Genomic DNA, 20,364 nt, shown 5'->3' on the forward strand with positions numbered 1-20,364 from the left:
CAGCAGCTGCTGCGGGAAGGCAAGAGAGGGGCTGGATGAGACCAGACAACAGCTGCGACTCAGCACTGACCCCGACTCCTAACCCTCCTGGGACAGCTTGCATAGAGACACCTGAAACCAATCCCATTTCCTACATGTAAGATGTCTGCGATGGCACAGATTTCAGGAGAGTAACCTGCTGAATTGGAACCGTCTCTATCAACTGGTGTTGGTTTTCATCAGTGCTAGAAACTTGCCCTTGTTTTCTCCTCAGAGCAGGAGTTATAGACTGACCTGTGGTGTCCATCTCTGAACTCCTCTGCAGTGACCATTCAGCTTAATGCTGAGTAGCACAGAGCGTCTGGAGAAAAGCAGCAGGACTGGCTGCCTTGGTGAGGTCTTCTCGGGCTGCTGCTGTAGCTACTCGCGACAGTTGCACTTGGATGCAAGCTAGAGCAGTCCCAAGGTTCTCCCACTCTGCAGTGCAAGGAGAGAGGGCATAAACATGGCCTGCAAGTACCTTCCCCATAGTTTGCAACATCTACACAAATACTGTTCCTGGAGCTTAAATCCCCGTGTATTGTCTTGTCCTCATGTCCAGAGCACACTCTGATTGACAATGATGCCATTAGTGTCCATGAGGAAGAACAGTCTGGGTGACAATGAACATGATGTGGGCAGAGGACTCTTTATGGTGCCATCTATAAGAGAGCAAATAATGRCATTTCTTGCTACTCCATCCTTTAAGAGTAAAGACCACATGATCCAGCTTTACATAGTTGTGCTGCAASGGATATAAGAGAAAAACTTCAGTCTTCTGCACCCATCCTAAAATCAGCTCTTTCAGACCCTAGACTGTTCTCACTGCAATTATCAACACTTAACACCAGGAAAACTGTGGTCCTTAGGCTTAGGTCCTCAGCACTTCCCAATGGTCCTGTTGCATGTTCCCCCTGGAACAGCCTGTTTGCAACCATGTGTCTGGCCATAATTTCCCCTGTTGTGGCTTGCATTTGAATAATTATTTTGTGTCACATGTAGTACCCCCAGTCTCTATGCTCCTTTCAACCTGGTATATTGCACTTGAGGGCAAAGACTCCCAGCTGCACTCAGGCTGGCCTGACAACACCTGAAAGCCCCATGGGGAGATATCCCTCTCTCCCTGCCCACGTGGAGGTAAAAAGGAGGATCACGGCACAGCTCTGCTCACCCCAGAACTGGAAAAGGTCAAAGAAGCCTCACTTCCCATCCAGTGGTATCGTACTTGTTTATCTTGCATTAAACACTTCACATTTAGAATAAACTAAGTTAGAGGAAGAGCAGTTCAGCTGCATGCGCCCAGGCAGGCTATTAAAAGGCAGCTCTGTTTATGCAAGTCTGCTGGAGGGTCTCTGTGCATCACTGCCCTCTCCCGGACCCCAGGCCACACTTCAGCAGAGCAGGTAAAATTCAGCTCACCTCCGGCAAGGAAGCAATCCATTCACTGCTGCACAGACACCTCCAGAAACCTCCCTGAGCATCACAGCGACTGCTGAGCTGTTCCTAAAGGACTAAAGATTTGTTAACATATAATGAAGCAGGATATTGGTAAAGCTAACTGGGATTAGAAGTCTACATCTCAGGAGCTCTGAGCTATTAAATGGCTGTAATGCAAATTAAATTTGTTCTGACTACGTAAGTCTGTCTCAACTAAGAGATCTGAGTCCTCCCTGTTCCAATGACAGATCCTTAGGGCAGAAAACAAGGAGGTGGCAAAGAAGCAAACCAAAACAAGTAGCCATCATGTTCCATTTTCATTCCATGCTTTCAAGTCTCCAGGGTTCATCTGAAGTTGCCTTTGGAATACTTCCCTGTGCACTCATATAGGCTATATTTGCATATACCTATTTGTGTGTTCTCTTACATGCACTCTTGTGTCTGACCCCTGCACGTGGCCATACCCTGCAAGGTGCTTACATGGGGAAAGAAACATGAGCAGGGACCCATGCTCAGTGAACTCGGGTACAAAGCATCCTCCAGCTGAACTTTATCTAAGTTTTGTCCRTCCAGCAGCAGCCCCAGACTGCTGCCCACCTGGGGTCACTACGGCAGGTACAGAGTGAAAGCTGCAGCACAAAACACTGTTCTCTGTGTTCCAGTCTCAAACACATTATTAGGGAGGAGCGGGCCTTTTTCCTTACTGGAAGCTGTGAAAATAAATCCAACAGTGACAGAGAGGTGCTCAGATACCAAAGAAATTGGGGCTCCAACCTTTTATTATTCAAGTGTCTCTGAGCCAAACATATCATTTCCTACAGAGAAATTCAGCCCTTTAGTTTTGCCAGTGATGGAAAAAGGTGCGTTACAGCCCTCAGTGCCACTTCCCATCTGTGGTACCTCAAGAAYTGTTCAATACATTACGCTTTAATCTGGATGTTCAAGCTATGAGCTCCCTCTAGTATTGCAAAAGGATTAATGCAGTCAGTACCTTTGCCACCCTACCAGAAGGAGGACAAAGGTAAGCAATGCCAGTAAAATGTGGGAATTCCTGTTTCCCTGTTGCACTGCTGGCAAAGRGTCCTTTGCACCCAGCAAAGCCTCTTCTCTTTTTGCCAGAAAAGTGGGTCTGTGGCTGTACAGTTGCTTGCCAGAACTGCAAGACCATGTAATACACAGAAACATGCTGCTTGCTGGTTAAGAGAGATGGCTCCTTCTCCCCTAGCTATTAGGGAGAAACCCGTGATCCTGCAGTGCAGGGAGGATAGCAATGCATATCCCARCAAAGGATAGGTGGGATATGGATGGCAATGATATTTGTGGTGCTTACCWGGGGTTTTCTCTGCACTGCAGCTTGCATTTATTGTTACACCAAAATGSGGTATCTAAGCCTTGCCCTTGACTTTCAGGCTCTTCACTGAGCCTCATATCTCCTGCCTCTTCTGCTCTCTCCAGGACTTGAGTCTATCCAGCACAAAGGAAAATCTGTTACGTGTCCAACAAAAGAGGTGCCTACTACAAGGCACAGGAGTAACCCTGCTGAATTGGGACCCACCCTGAGCACGTGCCAATGGCAGCACTGACCAGCTGCCAGTCACCTACGCTCTCCATCAAGTCTAAGGTAAAGCTGTCACYGGAAGGTTATTAGATACACCTAGCACAGTGGTCAAACATCGGAACGAGTTGCCCACAGAGGCTGGGGAGCTCCCACCCTTAGAAGTGCTCAAAATGCAGCCAGACAGGGCTCTGAGCAGCCTGCTCCAGCTGACCCTGCTTTCAGCAGGGGGGATGGACTGGGGCATCTCCAAAGGTCCCTTCCCTACGTCAGGTGTTCTGCAATTCTGCAAGTTAAGCATGTCCTAAAGGCCTAGGGGTGACAGGTTTTCTGTAGTTTACCTATGGCAGTATTTCCCATAAACAATGCAGTGAGACATTTGTATACTCTCCCTAGCATGTCAGTCTACACAAAGTTTAACATTTATTCTAAAAATTCGCAGTTCTCTTAACTCCTTCTCTTTCCCTGTCTACAATCCCCAGCAAGGGGAAGAACACAAAGGTTCTGCTTTGACTTTTCACAACATAATTGTGTGAAGCTATATATACAGATATGAATTTTGGTTTATGAGCCTCCAAAAGCACTTTCTAATGTGTACAGGGCAGCCTGCTGCGCACAGAACGGTTACTGCCAAGGAAGGAGGAAGACTAGGAAGCTATTTTCTCAGTCCAGATGCAATGCACAGCTGGCTGACTTAGGGGATTATATCAGTTCTTAAGGGTTCAGTTGTCATCAGTGAACTCTCACCTTTACTTCCTTTTGCTGCTCTTGGAGGCTTCTTGCTCACCCTCTCCTCTACGTTTTTTGATGTAGAGAAAGACATACAACGTCGGGCTCATGTCTATCTTGTGTTTCACCCCTTGTTCTCTCTCCTGCTGGATGCTGGGATGAGGGCTGCATCCCCTGCCAAACTGCAGATCTGCAGCACTTGCCTAAGCAGCTGAAACTCAAGTCTCTCTTGCTTGACCCTGGAGATGACAGAAAATTCTCAGCAGAACACAGGCTATCCAGAGGAAAAACAGGGTCTTAAAAAACACAAATGTTAAAGCCCCTACTAACACTCCAGAAAATCCAGTAACAGCTACCAGAAATGTTGGAAAGCATTTTGGGTGCTTCAATGACTGCTAATTCCCCAACCCCTTCTGACACTGCTTGTTGCTATATAACTGATCATGATCTGGATTAGAACTTCAAGATGTGAACAGGAAGACATCATCAAAATCAAACTGTAGTTCTCTCTTTTCCCAATACTATCTATTTTAATAGCAAGGCAAGGAAATGCTGATAACAGCAGAAAATTAAAACAAAAATATACATTGAAAAACAATTTATTTTTCAGCAGTGGTATTTTTTGTACTATCAGTTTGTTAAGAAAATGTTAACATCCCTCTCTGACACAAATTAATCAGACTACTGGTTCATTTAGTCAAGTAACTGATCACTTAGCCTTGACAGCACCAGATATTTCATCATTAAGTGCAAGGAATCTTACCTTTTCCAAGGTCTCCAAAAAATGTCCTGTCATCCTGTTATTCCCATCTCCATCTGTTCACAGTTAACTTGAACTCTCTGGGCTTATGGTTTAGATTTATAGGAGGTATTTATAGTTATGTCACCAAGAAGTAACATAACTGTTGATATTCTGTATTACCAGTCTGAATCATGTTTGGCCTCAGTACTACGTTACAGACTTGTGCTTTGCAGATAAATGATGTTTTCAGCAATAATTATTTATTCTTCTCAGTTTAAAATGGGTTTAGTTTTTTAATGAAAGTCCCCTTGAAAAGGAAAAGCACAAACAGTTTACCTTCTTTGTAGTAAACGCACAGTTTGCATCTTTATCACTCCAAGAACAAATGCAACAAGAAAAGCTTCCTCACATCTCTTATTTCTTATGAGAATGCTTTCRAGCAGTTCAGGAGGTCTTCAGCAGTGAGATTTTCAGGTATCAGTTAACACTAGTTTGGGTTCTGCGGCATCCTCTGGACAGCAACTTAAAACCACAGCGTGTCATCATGCGAGCAAATAAATCACCAGATCAACACTAGCCTGGCTTTGAGGCCATAATGTGGTCTGTATTTGAGAGAGCACAGCCTGCATTCCCTTTGGGAGYCTTTAGCGAGTAGAGAACTTTTCTGTTGAAAGATACATACTGTAAATTGGAAATTATCAAATTTGCTTATCACAGCATACCTCAGTTCACAACAGCTGGACAGAAAACAGACTCACACCCAGGTCTGAGCAGACTGAAAACAGGTCAGACAAGTTTAGCGGTTGTGTTGCGTTAGTTCTAAGTACATAAAACTGTCTAGCATTTGGGAAAAGGTGAAAGGTAGGTCCAGGAATTCATGTCAATCTACACATTACAGACAGATAAAATCCATCATCTCATTCCTCTTCCAAGGCACTAGGTAAGAGATATGTGTTCCTTTTAATAGACATCTCACCAGATTCATTTTTCAGGTAGCAATATATTACAAGTGTATTAATTTCTCAAGCACTGAGTTAGATAAAATGGAAAACCCTCTGCATCAAGATGTCTTGCACAATAGTGCACACATTTATATTCTGCAGTAAATTAAATTTGCATCCATAAAAGGATAAAGCCTTGGGTCAGTCAGAAGCTACAGCTTGGCCATCTTTGCAGGCTCACTCCATCCCTGCAAAGTGCAAAGCACTGAGCAGAGGAACTGACATTGGAGGGGACCTCCAAAAATCAAGTTTCAATTTTGAATCAAGGTTCAATCTCAGCTTTAGTGGGGTCAAAATAYCATCTAAGCACAGGGAAATTTAATTCCTGTATTTCTCATGTATGAGACACTCCCAGAAGTAGCATCCACAGTTCAGGGAAGTCTTCAAGATACTTTCCCTTTCATTAGATCCTATTTCATTAGAAAGACATGTTTTTTTACACAACTCCCTTGGAAGAGTAGGTTGACCTTCCCATTTCACAGAGGTTTAATTTGATGAAAGAGCATGTTTTATGAACCGATTACTTACCTTTAAGTTCAGTATTAAATATATAAGTAATATATTGCACAAAAAAGTCTGTTCATTATTTCATCTTTCACCAAAAATTTTGATCTGGAACTGGTCAGAAGTCAGTGCTATGGTTGATTAGCACATTGCAACAGTATCAGTCTTTTGAATACACCAAAGCACAAATATTACAGGTATAACCAACCAACATATTTAAAGCATCATATTCCTTATATCACACAACTTTATMATCTCAGCTGGAAAAGTGACTAGAGCTTTTTTTCAGTTGCATTGATAGCTCTATTCACCAGATATACAAACACAACAGTTTCTCAGAGTCTTGGTATATGGCATATAATAAAACATAGGTGAAATTTTTGAGGGCATGAACACATTTCCTTATAATAAAAGGAAAACTAAATTGCCACCAGAAAAATCAGTACATACATTGAAGGTCAAAGCAGCAATCGTGGATAAAAGGGGGCAGGGAGGAAAAAGTAGGGGAAGAAAAATCAATTTGAACACAGGTTTATTTTTTCGCTTTTTAAAAATGGTGTTTCTTTTTTTCCATGTTTTTCAACTGCTTTCTCGTGCGTTCTAGAACAGCCCTTTTAGACAAGTGTGTGGTGAAATGATGCTATGGATCAGTCGCAATTTTGCTTCTGGCATTACTGGCTGTTGTCTCGTTGGCTCCATGTAAACAGGAACAAATCTGTGAGGATACTGCTGATGTTTATGATGGAGCATGCTCAGGTCCAGAATGCCAGCTTGATTGATGGTCCAGGAATTATGAACATGTTCTCCAGGCTTTTCAAAAACAGGAGTTATTTTGGGTGCACATTTTCTTTGTATTATAGAGCTTGTTAGGTCTTTCTTTATCATTTTCCATTGGTTCTCTTCTAGAAACTTCTGACATAGTTCATCATCACTGAAAAGACAGCCCAAATATTTGGTTGTGAAATTTCACCTCTGATGGAGTCAGATGTTCCCATTTATTATAAAAAAAGCAAGAAGGATGTGGAGTAAGTGCTGGTTGAGCAAGTAGCCAAGTAGCCCAAACACTGGTTTACAGCTTCCAGGCTAACTTGCTTCTCAGACACATCCATTTTACTCACCTAGGATAGCGCTTGTGTAATTCAAGAACTTTTCCCAAATCTAGCAGCTTCTCAAAGGTGTCCTTCTTCAGCCATATGACCTCAGCATCCTTACTGACCAAAACCATGTTGCGCCTGTCTTGCATATGGTCAGGGAAGAAGTGCTGGCTGATGCCCTGTGGAAGAACAGAACAACAAAAATGATCTGTGTTGTTCAGCTGATGTTAGGCAGAGTTTAAGAGACTTATTATAAGGTGCCTTTTAAAGGAGGGATTCAACCAATATCATTAAGGAAGACTAAATGGGAATCTCTTGCTTGCTGCTTTCCTTGGCATGTGATATCAGCTGTTAGAACTGTGACAGCCTGACTTGCACTTCTCCCTAGAGAGTGCAGAGAAGTCTTATTGATATCTATACCTCAGCTTGGGGGGAGTGCTACGATGTCCTTGCTGCCCACCACCTCACCAAGTAGCAACACAGATCATAGCTCAAGCTTCAGAGGTTCTCTTGTAGCCCAACCGCAGATGATACTGAGAGGGCACATACTCTGAATGCCCGTATTCCTCCTTCCCTTGGTTTCAGGCCTTACCTGATCATCATAACTTACTGACAACAAACACTCCTGAGTCTATGAACCTAGAAAACCCAGGTGGAGTAAACTGGCATTGTCACTTTGCACTATAAAAAGGAAGTAATGCAAGAAAGAGCTGCTAGGAGCTATTGCTATGTCAAAASCTCAGCCTTATCCACCTTGCAGCAGCGGACAAGCATTAAAGGCTGCTACCTTGGTACATGACAAGGTTTACTTTGAACCCACTGACAGAGATTCAGATTTCAGAATTTCAGAATAAAGCTTTTATTTTCAAAATTTCTTATCAATTATCCAGTGTTATCTACCTGTGCAGAGCCATCCAATTAACTATTTGACTAATTACCAAATATATATAATATCAGAAAACACTAAGAAATGATTTGTGCAAGATCTCCACATGGAGATTCTGGAGTAACATGGAAGGTTGAAAAGATTTTCGTGATGACTAGTACAGATGTTTTTAATGTCACTTTGCTTTTGGAAATACTCACCACAATTTCTCCTTCATGAATTTCAGCAACTCTCATGCAAACTGTTAAGGCAAGATCAGTAGGTAATTTTCCACTTGGTGTCAAAATAGTCCTTGTCTTGTGGAAGAGCCCAGGCGCTTCCCGCTGCTGAATTTTTGTGCCACCACACTCATCATAGCTACAATTCCACACAAAAACAGGGGTTGAACTTCTTTACCTCCTCCTGAACAAGCATTTTGCTGCAAAGTGTTGTCAAGTAAGATGACTTTTTTGTGCCCTTCTGCATTCTCAATATATGCTCCCCGAATAAAATCTTTCATTCCTATGCCTGAAAGGTTGCTGCTTCCTGTACCGAGCCTTGATCTGTCCCTATATCCCACGATCACCTATTTCTAAAGGTCTTCATAAACACTCGGTGGGTCTGAAATGGAGCTAGCTACTTTTCTAAATCTGGGCCTTTTTGTAACATTTTCCTTTTCAGTCCATCATCATTGTCTTCATCCTGTCTTCTCATACAATCAATGTTCATACAGGCAACATATACATCTTATTTTAAGGTCTGCATAACTTTGAACATCCCTCTCCATGGAAACATACCAAATACATACAGTGAACTTTTCTATATGAAAGTCAAACTCTGTATGCTACAGGCAGGTCGATTCTGGTTTTTTTTATTTTAATATTGACATGTTTCCCTACATCTTCAATTAAATAACACTTTTTTTCCTTCTTTTTTTCTTCCTTTTTATTTTTCTYTTTTAAACACCTGAATAGTTTTGGGAGCATCCAAACTTGCTTGCTYTCCATTTTTCAAATATCATTTTTACTATAAGCCTGAATGCATTTTTTTCTTTGAATAAAATATTTTCACAGCAGCTTTGATGATTTCCTTGATGGACAACTTTTCAGTGTGTAGGCATTTTGAAAAGATAAGTCAGCAAGAGCTACAATTTATTCATCAAAAATTACAATTAAGGAACAGCACTTTGCTCTCATCCTCCCTTCCCTCAATMCCAAATCCCCACAAGTTGACTTTTCGTTCAAAACTTGTGTTCAGTTGTCCCTATTACTTAGAAAAGAAATGATCTTCTTATTCAGAAATACTTCAGAAAATAGAACTTACTGATTTGAACAAACATTTTCATTCTCAGTTTCTATTMACCTGTTTGCATAGCACATAAAAAGGTCCTACCTGGAATGGCCTCCTGCCTGTTGCTTCTCCAGGTTTTGATTTATCTTTTCAGCTCCTGCATCAAGGGGATGCCTACTCACGTTTTTACCATTCTGGCTCATATCACATTTAAGGTCCTGAGCTTTGAGATTTCTTAAATGTTGCTCTGGAAAGGTTTTCTGTGGAAAATCTTCAAATTTCTTCCTGCTTACAGCTCCTGAAAAAAGAAGAAACTTGGACATYTTCCAAGTGGTAGACAAGGAAGTTCCTCACTAAATTCCCAGACACTAATCCTTGCATTAGTGTGAAATGCTGCTCAGATCTACCAAATAGCACAAATAGAGGACCTCTGTAAGGCTAGCTCCTTTGGCAGGACAGGAAAGCTGCTTAATGGTTTTTAAATGATGCCGCAATCTCCATTTATCATTGCAGCCTCCAACCAGTTGTCTGATTCCTCAGTAAAGGTAAGACTTTCTTCTTACTATAAAAGAAATGTCTGAAAGCTGTAAAAAAGGCTCTGGAATTGCTCTTTAATCTTAGCAGCAGCATTAGGACAAAGCTCAGCTTTACAAGCATCTCTGGCTGTTGAGTTTGACCACGAGCATGTTATACAGGACTTCAGAATGGAACTGCAAAACAATCCTCTCCACAATCACTGCATATCCATGAAGCTACAATAAAATACACAGGTACCAAGGGCAATAAAGTTCTGAGTTATTAACTTGATGGTTATTCAGAAGTTTCCAGAGAAAGCCTGCAAGGGAACACAACTTACCAGTTTTTCTGGTGAGACACGGGACCTTGGGAAGATGTGTGAGCTGTCGACAGACCCATTTGTGATAGGATGGACAAGCAGTAAGATCAACCAGATGCAAAATTTCACAGGTCCCCTAATAACAAACAGGCATCATAACATTAACACACTAATGTCCTCTGTGGCTCTAAGTAAATCAGCCTTTTTCTTACTCTGTGGTAAGACAAGCACTTAYCAATCTACGTAAAAAAGGTTCTAGTATTATATCAACCTTGATGAATGTTATGATTTAACAATGATAACATTAAATAGTTGCTCCCCAATGGTTTTCCAAATGCAAACATTCTTTAGAGGCAGCATAAGGAGCATACATATGTGGCTTTCTTACAGGAGAAAAGCTAGCATGAAAGAAAGCTGCAACAGCTTTCTGAAAAAAAGTAAGTTATGGCAACTGGAATTCTCAAAAAAGTTAGTTATTGCCTCTAGCTCTAAATTTAAATAGTATAATTCCAGGCAGACCATTTATTGCTAAATCTTCTTAGTATCACTCAGCTGATAGTCAGTTGACAAGTTATTAAACAACAAAGTCTTTGAGACGTTTCAGAAAAAAAGCAGAACATTTCACCATCTCACAGTGCTTGCGTATAATATATTTCTGTAGGATGCCACTTAAACGTCTCTGGACACCTTATAGATCTTTATAATATTATGTCTGAAAGGCAACGTGTGTTTCTGAGTCCAGAGACCTCCAGTGTCTCTTAAGATACTCTGGCAACAAAATTAAATATATTTGATTTACCCACCTAAAGGCATTTCTGATGCAGTTGAGGCCCTATAGTTCAATGGAAAAAGTTATTCAGTAGTAATAACTGTGCCCATCAAAAAACAGGAAGTCATCTACTCCAAAAGCAAAGGGTAGATAAAAGAGTAAGCATGGAACATGAAGTTTCTGTCAAGTCTCTTTTGACAATTACCATTAATATTTAAAAAGTTTTTAAAACCTTAAAAACTAGTTTAAAAAGTTTTAAAATTATTTTCCTTAGAGAATACAAAGCAAAAATATATATATATAATATACTTTTTTTTCTTGCTTGCTATACTTCTTTTTCTTCATGAAGAACTTGTGTATTAGGCTCTGACACATTAACTTACACCGCATAAGWGATTGAATCTTTAGTAAAACAGATCCTATAACTATTTGAGTTTGAAAAGAAGCTGGACACCAGGTAAAAATATGACAAAACAACAAAACCAACAGAAACCAAACCCACCAAGGTATGGCACTTTATAAACTGCATTATCTCCCAGTCCTTCCAGGAAGGGCCCATAATTACCATTTCTGTTCTTTTTTCGCAGACTCTAAAGCAATGTTGGCACACCAGGAATATTAGTTAACCTCCAAAGGATATTACCTACCTTACTAATGAGAATTACACTGTCTGACTTGGTGATATCTTTTGTTATCACCTGTCCATAGTAAAATTTTTCCATTTTAGAGCTATTGGTTATTCTCACTATTGATCTTTTAGACCATTTTTCAAAAAATTTCACACCCCTGAAAAAGAAGCAATACAGATACTTTTTTTTTCATAAAAAAAATGAACTACCTGACAATGAACTTTCTGAAGAACATCTTTAACTATGAATTTATTTTTATTTTTGGCAGTTGTATCTGATAAGCCCTAGGCCATGGTTCCTAGAAACAATAAAACCAGTTCTAGGTTAGTCAGTGTCTTTTTTACAACTGCCATTGTTTCATGATGTAAAGCAAAGCATTCAGTGACTTTCCCAGATCAAGTTGCTGACAAGTTTAAAGAGTACCTTAGTATATGTATGTATGTATAAAAAAAAGGTAGGATTTGTAGCTGGGGTAGCAAACAATCACAAATCCTCCCAGAACAGCTGGTGGCAAAATAGCAGGTACCAGTTGTCCTGAAGTGCCAATTGGGAGTTCCTTTCCTTGCCATAGGATCTCATGAGACACTTGTTATAACACATGAAATATAACAAGACAATTGTTATAATGCTGTTTATATATGGTCTTCTCATATTGGRGGAGCTCATGGAATAGATTACACCTTAGCTAAACACTCAAAAAATAAACAAAAGCAAGTGATAATGTTTTAAGCAATTACTTGATGAAGTTATATCGATAGCATAATTCTTCCTGAAGTTCTTCATCTAACTTATTAGCAAAGAAGTCGTCCTTATCTACCACAAATAGCTTTGTATCTTCCAGACAGATAACTGTAGCCACTCGCCTTGTTCCTTTCAATACAGAAACTTCCTTTCACGGTGAGATGTGGAGAAAGGGGAACAAAAGAAAGATKAACTCAGTTAATGTTAGGAATTTAGCTGTCAATTTTGTAATCCAAACATTGTCCCTATTAGAGGCCACTAAATGTTCCATCTCACCCAATGTCCAGTCTGCTTAACCAYGATGGCCAGTGCTAGAGTTTTTCTTAGAAGGTATAAGAACCCAYATACAACACAAATTACATTCCAAGGAATTTCCCTTCTCCTTGCAACAGAAGGGTARGTTCCGAAAAGCACAGGAATACAGATCTCATTCCCAAACTCTTCCTACCCATCTCATTTATTTTCCCAGGAGTGAACTATCAGTATTTTTACCACAGAGGCCACTCACCCCAAACTTTGCCCCCTTCTGAAGCACCACAGGATACARTGCGGTCAAGGTGCTGCTACCATCCTCATCATCTGTAAGAGCAACGCTGCCGAAGTAAATGAAGTAGAAGCTAATGCCRCACTGTCCTTTCTTCAGGATAACTCGCCCACGTTCAAACCTGGAAAACAGAATGTGGCTGCTGTTATCCAGCAGAAACCTAACRAACTAAGTTTGTTCTGAGGTGACTTTGGGGCTAACATATACAACTGTAACAAGGTGAATGAGCAGAGCTTGAAAGGCCCAACTAAACACAGCTGGAAATACGGCACTCCTTTCTACCCACAGAATGACTTTTAAAAATGAAAATTGATCCTTCTTCTGTCCTGTTTAGAATATTCAAGGAAATAATTGCTTGCAGTGATCAAAGAGAGAGCATTAAGCATTTGGCCATGTGACTCGAGTTCAGATGTAAATTTTCAGTTAAGTTCATGTGAGACAAGGAGCCCTGTAAACCAGCTATGGTTTGCCCACATCCACTTAGAGAGCAGAGGCCAGTGAGAAACACTCGCATTAGCCCAGTCCATCTCAAGAAGGTTAGTTCTCCCTTCACTCCCTCTGAAGTATTATCTCCTCTTGCACCACTGCCCTCCACTGTTTCAAGGCTGTTAGTCACTTGCTAGTAGGAAGTTACCACAAGAGARCTCCAGATTAAGGCTTATAATTACCAAGAGGAGCAGTCTCAGCTCAAAGGGAGCTGGTAGTTGGTGCTGAAGGAGACATCTGTGGTTAGGTCCCTACGCAAGGTAAAGGGGACACAACGTGGTCTGCTGCACACTCTGGCAAAGGATCACCTCCTGTAGTAAGAACTTGAGATYTGATAGAAGGTCATAGCACTACTTTAGCAGTGTCCTCTGTGCCTTAAAAAGGGTCTAGGTACAATTTTCTAGGAGAGGATGAATAGAGACAATAGAGAGCAACGCTTAATGCGATTTTATTGCAATTTCAAATGGCTCAAGGGCACCTGACTTCTAGTGTAAATTAATATTTGTAAGAAACTAAGAATCTCGTTCATGCATTTTTGAAAATTCATAGCCCTAGCATGTACAAGGCAGCCCATAAGATGCACAAAACATTTCAGCTGTGTTAATGTCATAGCAGTTAACACCTTTGTTAACAGCAAAGAACATGAAGTGTGTTCATAAAACCCTTCTGGACTGAAAACATAGCTTACACAGTTATCTTTCCACTTCTAGCTGTGAGTTCAGAGCATAAGTAGCACTAAAATCAGCTATAATAAAAACGCATAATGCAAAAATAATAACCATTCAAAGCGAACCACTTTAGCCAGAAGAAATTGCAGTCTCAAACTGTAACTTCCATAGCTTTCTATCTCCTGCAAGCAGCTCTGCACAAATTTCACTTCCTCTTCTGTTCTCCATTCTGGTCTCTTTCTGGTTATTTGGATCACTCTCAGAGGTAAGTTATCCTGTGAAAACATTCAATGTCTAGTGAACTAAGAGCAAAAAGAAGCCACAAACATCTTCACACGTCAGAAAAACGAAGTGCCATCTTTGGGAATTAATCATGTATGTTTCTTAATTTCCCCTCATTTCATTTTAAAAGAAATATCTGTGAGCAAATTGCTGACTTTATCTCTAAGATATGAGTACTCAAATGAGTATGACYGAGTTTAACTAAGTTGGTTAGAAACTGAATGCTAAAACATGATTTTTAGGCCAACTTTGTGGCTAATTAGCTGAACTGCATGAAACAGTAAACCGTTTCCCTTCCCCATTGACCAGTATAAAAATCTTTTCCTAGGAGCTTTTCAAAATGCTCTGAGGAGCAGGAAGGTCGTATTCTACCCTTACATTTCCATTCCCTAACATGCCTTAACTGTTCTAAGAGCTGCCACTTCATGCAGCCAGGCACTGCTCCATACAGGATGCACCTCCATCTCCCCTCGTTGGGAAGAGCAGAGCTCAATGAGGCATCATTGAGAAGACAGACACCAGGAGCTCTGCTGCAGGCAAGAGCTCCAAAGCAGCCAACATTTTTCCCAGGAGCTGCAGAAAACTGCATGTTTTTCTGATTTTTCTTGAGCAGAAGATGGTTTTTCTTCTGCTCAAGAAGTACTGCAGAGTATGCAGGCTCAGTCACAGAATTKGTCCCTTGCCCAATTACAGCTCAGATCAGGAAGGCTCAATTCATACCCAAAGACTCTGTTAGTTCCTGGGACTTGTCCGTTTATGACCAAACTGGTTGCACTAAACCAGGGCAAAATCCAAGTAGAGAAAGTAAATTTACRATCTTTAAACTTAACCTGACACAGACGTTTACAATCAAAGCACAGCGGCTGTCTCCAAACACCATGCACTGCCTTTGACATATTATCAAGTGAGGGTTATGCAAAATGATTAGGAAGTTCCCTCAAGTGATGGGAGAGGTGGTGGRGGTGCAGCTGGGGTCCCCACCACCCTGGGGCGGTTTGGCTCAATAATTGCTGCTCCTTTCTTCTTTTTGTGAGAGAACCTGACAATGTCGGCGATTTGCAGACCACCTGCAGGAGAAGAAAAGGGGCCAGACCTTTGAAGCTCTGAACTTGCTGATGTTGAAGGATGGTTTGGAACACTTCTTGTTCTGGATTAAAAAAGAAAAAAAATATATATATATATATACACATATAATGTATATATTGGGAAAAGCTTTGTTTTAGGCTAGTACAGAGTGAGCAAGTATACACTAATACCTTTGCATAAGACAAATTTCTGTAGCTCTAGTACATTGCCTGTTTTATTCTGCGAAAAACATCTTCTAGGAAGGTCTTCAGACAAAAGCTCACTTATGACAAAACATGTTTTTTGTAATACAAAGCATTTACTTTAAGCATTCTACATTTAAGCATTTACTAAGCATTAAATTTAACATTTAAGCATTTACTAGATACTTTATTTTGTAAAACATTTAAGAAAAATTATACTGACAATTGAAGACCAGGAGGCACCACTGGCCCAGTTTCATTGTGCCATGCACAGATGACAAGCCTGGAAGAGCATTCATAGGCATGTGGGTAGATACTGATACAAATATTGAAACCTGCTCCAGACACCAGTCAGCTTGTCAACTAGAACAGAGAAATACACTCATTTAATGCTTGAAGAGATTTACTTTTATTCCCTGTAGAAAAATCCCTTCCTTCCTGCCAAAGAACGGGAGCTTTACGGAAGTAATGTCGTCAGTCTCTAATCTCTTCTGTTCCTGCAGGTCTTCCCATAAAATCCTACATATTTTCTTCATGATCTTGATGTCCCTTGCAAGCTTGTAGAACTTTGAGAGAGCAAACAGAAAAAAATATCTATGTCAGGACATGAAGAGAGATCATCTGCCTTTCTTACGGGATACAGGCAGGACTAGTAGTGAAGATACTAGTCTGGGTATGAGGATGCTTGGACTCCTCCCTCTCCCACTGATCTCCCTGTGATGAGGAGTCTATGCTCCTGCCTCTCCCATTCCATTTGATTGCCACACCTAATTATACTTTAAATGCTCTGTAGAGACAATGACAACTATTCTACAAGCAGTAGAATTGGTCTCTGATATTTGCTGGAGCCACCAAAATTCACCAGTATTTAACTAAGAACAGAGATGAAAAAAATAATAGTATTTTGGTAGCAGCCTACGCTGTAGTGACACTAGCATGCTGTAAAAGAGAGAGTACACTAGAAAAATAACCAAATGGCAGATCCAATAGTGTGCAAGTTTTTACTCTCTTTGCTCTCTAGTTCCTTCATACTGAGGCCCCAGAAGTAACAATTAAGCAATTAGTATGCTACGAAGAGATTTTCACCTTCCTCTGAGCCTTATCCATCTTCATTAGTAAAAGGATATGGAAGAAAGAGAAATTTAATTAGCTTAGAGCAACCTGCTCTTGTTTGAACAGGCAGACTGCCATTAACAACCCCCATGACGTGTCAAGCGACCAGCCAAAATGCATTGCAGAGTGCTGAAGATGACCGTTACAGAAATGAGAATTCCAGGTATCCACATTAAAAAAAAGACCTGATTATAAGTGTTCTAAAAAAAAAAAAAAAAATTAATCTGTAATACCTAATACTAAGGGAAAAAAAAATCATTATTCCCCCCTTCCATATACAAACATACATCCTGCTATCATGTGTTGCTATTTTGGCTTCTCCCCTCCTTCCCCAACACCATACCTTGGTCACTGCATGTTGGATGGGCCTGCTGGATACCTTCTGACCTACACAGAAAACACCACAGAGCCTCTTTTACACAGTGCTTCTTTCAGTCATTCACAAGATGCGCTGCGAGCAAAGACAATCCCTGCTAATGGGATAGAGAGCCTTGTTCAAGAGGGAAGGGCAGGTCAGAGAGGAYTTCCCTAGCAGAGATCCATGAAGAGCAGCATCTTCTCACAGCCCCATCCCCAGCTACAGCACACTTTGTGCTTCCTGCAGCAGCTTCTTCTTACCTACTCTTTTGAGCATAGATCTGCTTGAACAGGCTTCATTGAACAAATCATACCTTTYAATCACCAGCAAGCTATTATTCACAAGCAAAATTAGCATCTCAAGTGGTAAAGGAGAGGCCAGTTTCTCAATACAAAGCACTAACAGTAAGGAGAAATTATCCTTTCCTCTTTTTTTTTCCTCCCCTCCTCTCATTCCTTCAGTTACTGTACATGAAGGAATGGCCCTGTGAAATCAGGGGGTCTGCTCTTCACCCAGCTCCCATTCTGGAGATGTGGTTGTTAAACGACATTGTCAAACCACAAACAAAGCAAGAAGGAAAGAAGAAAAAAAAAAAAAAAAAAAAAAGAAAGAAAGAAATTAAATGAACACAGAGCCTTAGGATCCAGGGGAGATGAAACAAATGCTGTCACAAGGTAAACCTCACCAGTATTACTTGCGGAGGGAAATCATCACCTGCTGCCAATAGTGTCACAGCGAAACAGTGAGAATGAGAGCACCTGAGTGCCCAGGGGATGTGGGTGGAAGCTCTGGGAAGCATGAAAGAAGAGAGTTGGCTGGAGACTGGGAATGCTTGAGGTGGGCAGAACTGCAAACAATGGTGACAAGGGGAGCAGCAAATTAATTCAGTTAGAGGAAAAAAAATCAAACAAAAAAGGCATATTTCACTAAGATGTAAAGGAAAAGAGGCTCCTGTGTTAGAGGAGTTTCTTCTTTGTATTAAAAGCTAAGAACGGGCAGACATGGAGTTGTCTCTGGTACTCACCAGAACCCAGCCATCTCTCTTGATCTGAAGCACAGGTCACGCTTTCCTCTTCTTCCATATCTGCAAATTCCCTCCGTGAATTCCTGGCCCAGCCCAGCCACAATTCTGGAGCTGCACGAGGCCTTTGTGAGGGGCTCCCAACTCCATTCTAGACTTCCATGGCCCCAGGGCAGCCTTTGGGGCCTCCCCGGAGGGCCATCAGCTTTCACACATCCTTGGGATCTCCTYCCACTTGGAGCTGTCCTACCTGCTCACTCCTTCCTCCCCAACAACCACTGCCCTCACCCAAGCAGCTCTTGTATTTTCCCCCATTAACCCCTCAGAACCACAACACAGACGTATCTTTAAATAAAAAGTAGTTTACATTTGAATAGAAATATTACACATTAAATTAATATATAAATATGTATATACATACAAATATGCACACATTTGTGTCTCAAGATTTTGTACAAGCTGCAATAATGTTCATACCAAGTTTGAGTTCTTGAACAGCACTAAGAGGACTCACTGACATTACTGTTTGCCATCTAAGAAGCCACCCTTGAATGAGCCCTATGGACATATGTCTTCTTATAAACTTTACGTATGTCTTTGTATAATTTCCTTGCCTTTTAGCAAAAAGGTTTTTTTTTTTTTTTTTTTTTTTTTGGCAAAATGAACACGTGAAAACAACAACCACAAGAAAAAGAAGTAAACATGAGAACACATCTACAAATCCAATAAAAAGTCATATCTGTGTTCTTTGTACCAAATGATACAGATTTCTCAGGGAAAAAAGAAAGTCTTGAGTATTCTACTCAAATATGTATAAGTGCATCAAAAGTTGTATTGTTTACTTGTGAGGTTTTTATGTATACAAACAAGAGATTTTTTCTGTGAACTAAGTGGATATTAGTGAACGAATATGTTAATGTGAATAGAGAGACTGAGTATGAGTTCCATCAGCAACACGCACAAAACTAATATAAATGTACTTTTTAAAAAGGAAAGGTTATTTTACATTAAAAGATAACACAGTGATAGACTAGAGTACACATTTGGAAGATAAAGAACTGAAATTCTTTGAAAAGAAATGTATCTGGAAAGAAAAATGGGAGTATTGATTGAAGAAACTTCTCTTTTTTCTCTCTATGAACAGAACTTTATCCTTTATCCTCATTTTTTAAAAATTAACTGTTTTTTCTTAATTACTGCTTCTTTAAATTTCTTCCAACTTTTCTTTTCTATTGTTTTCAGGTTACCATGCAAATCAGACTGAATTACAATTACTTCATACTTGCTATTTAGAATAGACTAAAAGCATTTTCTTCAGGTGCAAGCAATAACCAAAAGTCTAAGCATCTTGACAAATATCATTCAGCACAAGATTGGACTGTAGCTCTTGATGAGAAGAATYGTTTAAGAACAGACCTATCAAGGAGGGAAACTAAGTAAGAACTGGGAGAAAGGCCACTTTCCTTAACTTTTCTCCAGTCACAAATTTGTCACCTTCTTTGAAGGAAATTAAAACTGAAATAACCTATTACTGGTAAACTTTAGCTGTAATCTATTCTTTTGAGAAGAAGCATCCTCAAAAAGTAAGAAGTAAATCTCAAAAATGAGTAATAACGAGACAGGTGATACACCTTGCTATACATTATTTTAAATCCAAAGAAGAGGAATTAAAAAAAAAAAAAAAAAAAAGGTAATGAAATCACTGAACAGAATGGAAGGATCCACCCATTTTTAGCATACTGTTACTAATTCAAAAATAAAAAGGTGTTGGCTGGGTATTCTGTAACTATGATTGCAGCAGGAAAGAACATCCATTCTGGACAAGCGCTCACAATTTAACAAAAAGCAAGCCAAAACAGACTAAAAGGGTGATCATCATGGGATTTACCTACTCAGAAATGAGAACGGCATACCACAAAAGAGGTCAGTGTACAAACAAAGCATGAGACTCCAAAGAACTGAAGATTCTCTAYGTGCTGGCATGATAGAATACTCTTATCAAATAAAAGCATTATCTTATTGGAAAGTTCCAATTTAAGCTAACCCACAAAGAGTAGCTTTAAATGAGCAACACTAATAGTATTATTCAACCTCACAGAAGTTAATATATTTTAAGGTAAGACTAAAACATAGCACCTGCCTAACAGATGCTGCATATAGAAGTTTTGGGAACCCAAGTTCAATGGGAGACTTTAGAAAGCTTTAGAAAACACAGAAGGACATTAAAAATAGTTTTATATGTCCAGCAGCTAAGTTATACCTGTGAATGCCTTSATTATGTGTTAACAACACTAATGATTTTAAAAATGTTAATCTTTATATTCAAGTAGTATTCCTTTGTTTTCTACCTAATTTAAATATTTTTTCTCTTTTAGTGTGAAAGATAGAACTCCTCAGTTGCATTCTTGTACAGCA

The 20,364-nt window shown here is 40.1% G+C and overlaps 1 protein-coding gene across 1 annotated transcript; it reads right to left on the reverse strand.

Annotated features, from left to right (window-relative positions):
- Nucleotides 1–6,532: 6,532 nt before the first annotated feature.
- Nucleotides 6,533–14,266, reverse strand: CNBD2 (cyclic nucleotide binding domain containing 2). The gene is made up of 9 exons (XM_026048298.1): nucleotides 14,019–14,266; nucleotides 12,718–12,874; nucleotides 12,206–12,357; nucleotides 11,487–11,625; nucleotides 10,092–10,206; nucleotides 9,338–9,533; nucleotides 8,167–8,323; nucleotides 7,105–7,259; nucleotides 6,533–6,917 (listed from the first exon to the last, which is right to left on the reverse strand). Exons 1-9 carry the CDS (start codon nucleotides 14,192–14,194, stop codon nucleotides 6,587–6,589), a joined length of 1,578 nt encoding a protein of 525 aa, XP_025904083.1. The 5' UTR covers nucleotides 14,195–14,266; the 3' UTR covers nucleotides 6,533–6,586.
- Between the last annotated feature and the right edge of the window lie 6,098 nt (nucleotides 14,267–20,364).

This window comes from Nothoprocta perdicaria, unplaced genomic scaffold (assembly GCF_003342845.1).
Source record: "Nothoprocta perdicaria isolate Ctin4 unplaced genomic scaffold, notPer1 scaffold_11, whole genome shotgun sequence".
NCBI classification, from domain to species: Eukaryota; Metazoa; Chordata; class Aves; order Tinamiformes; family Tinamidae; genus Nothoprocta; species Nothoprocta perdicaria.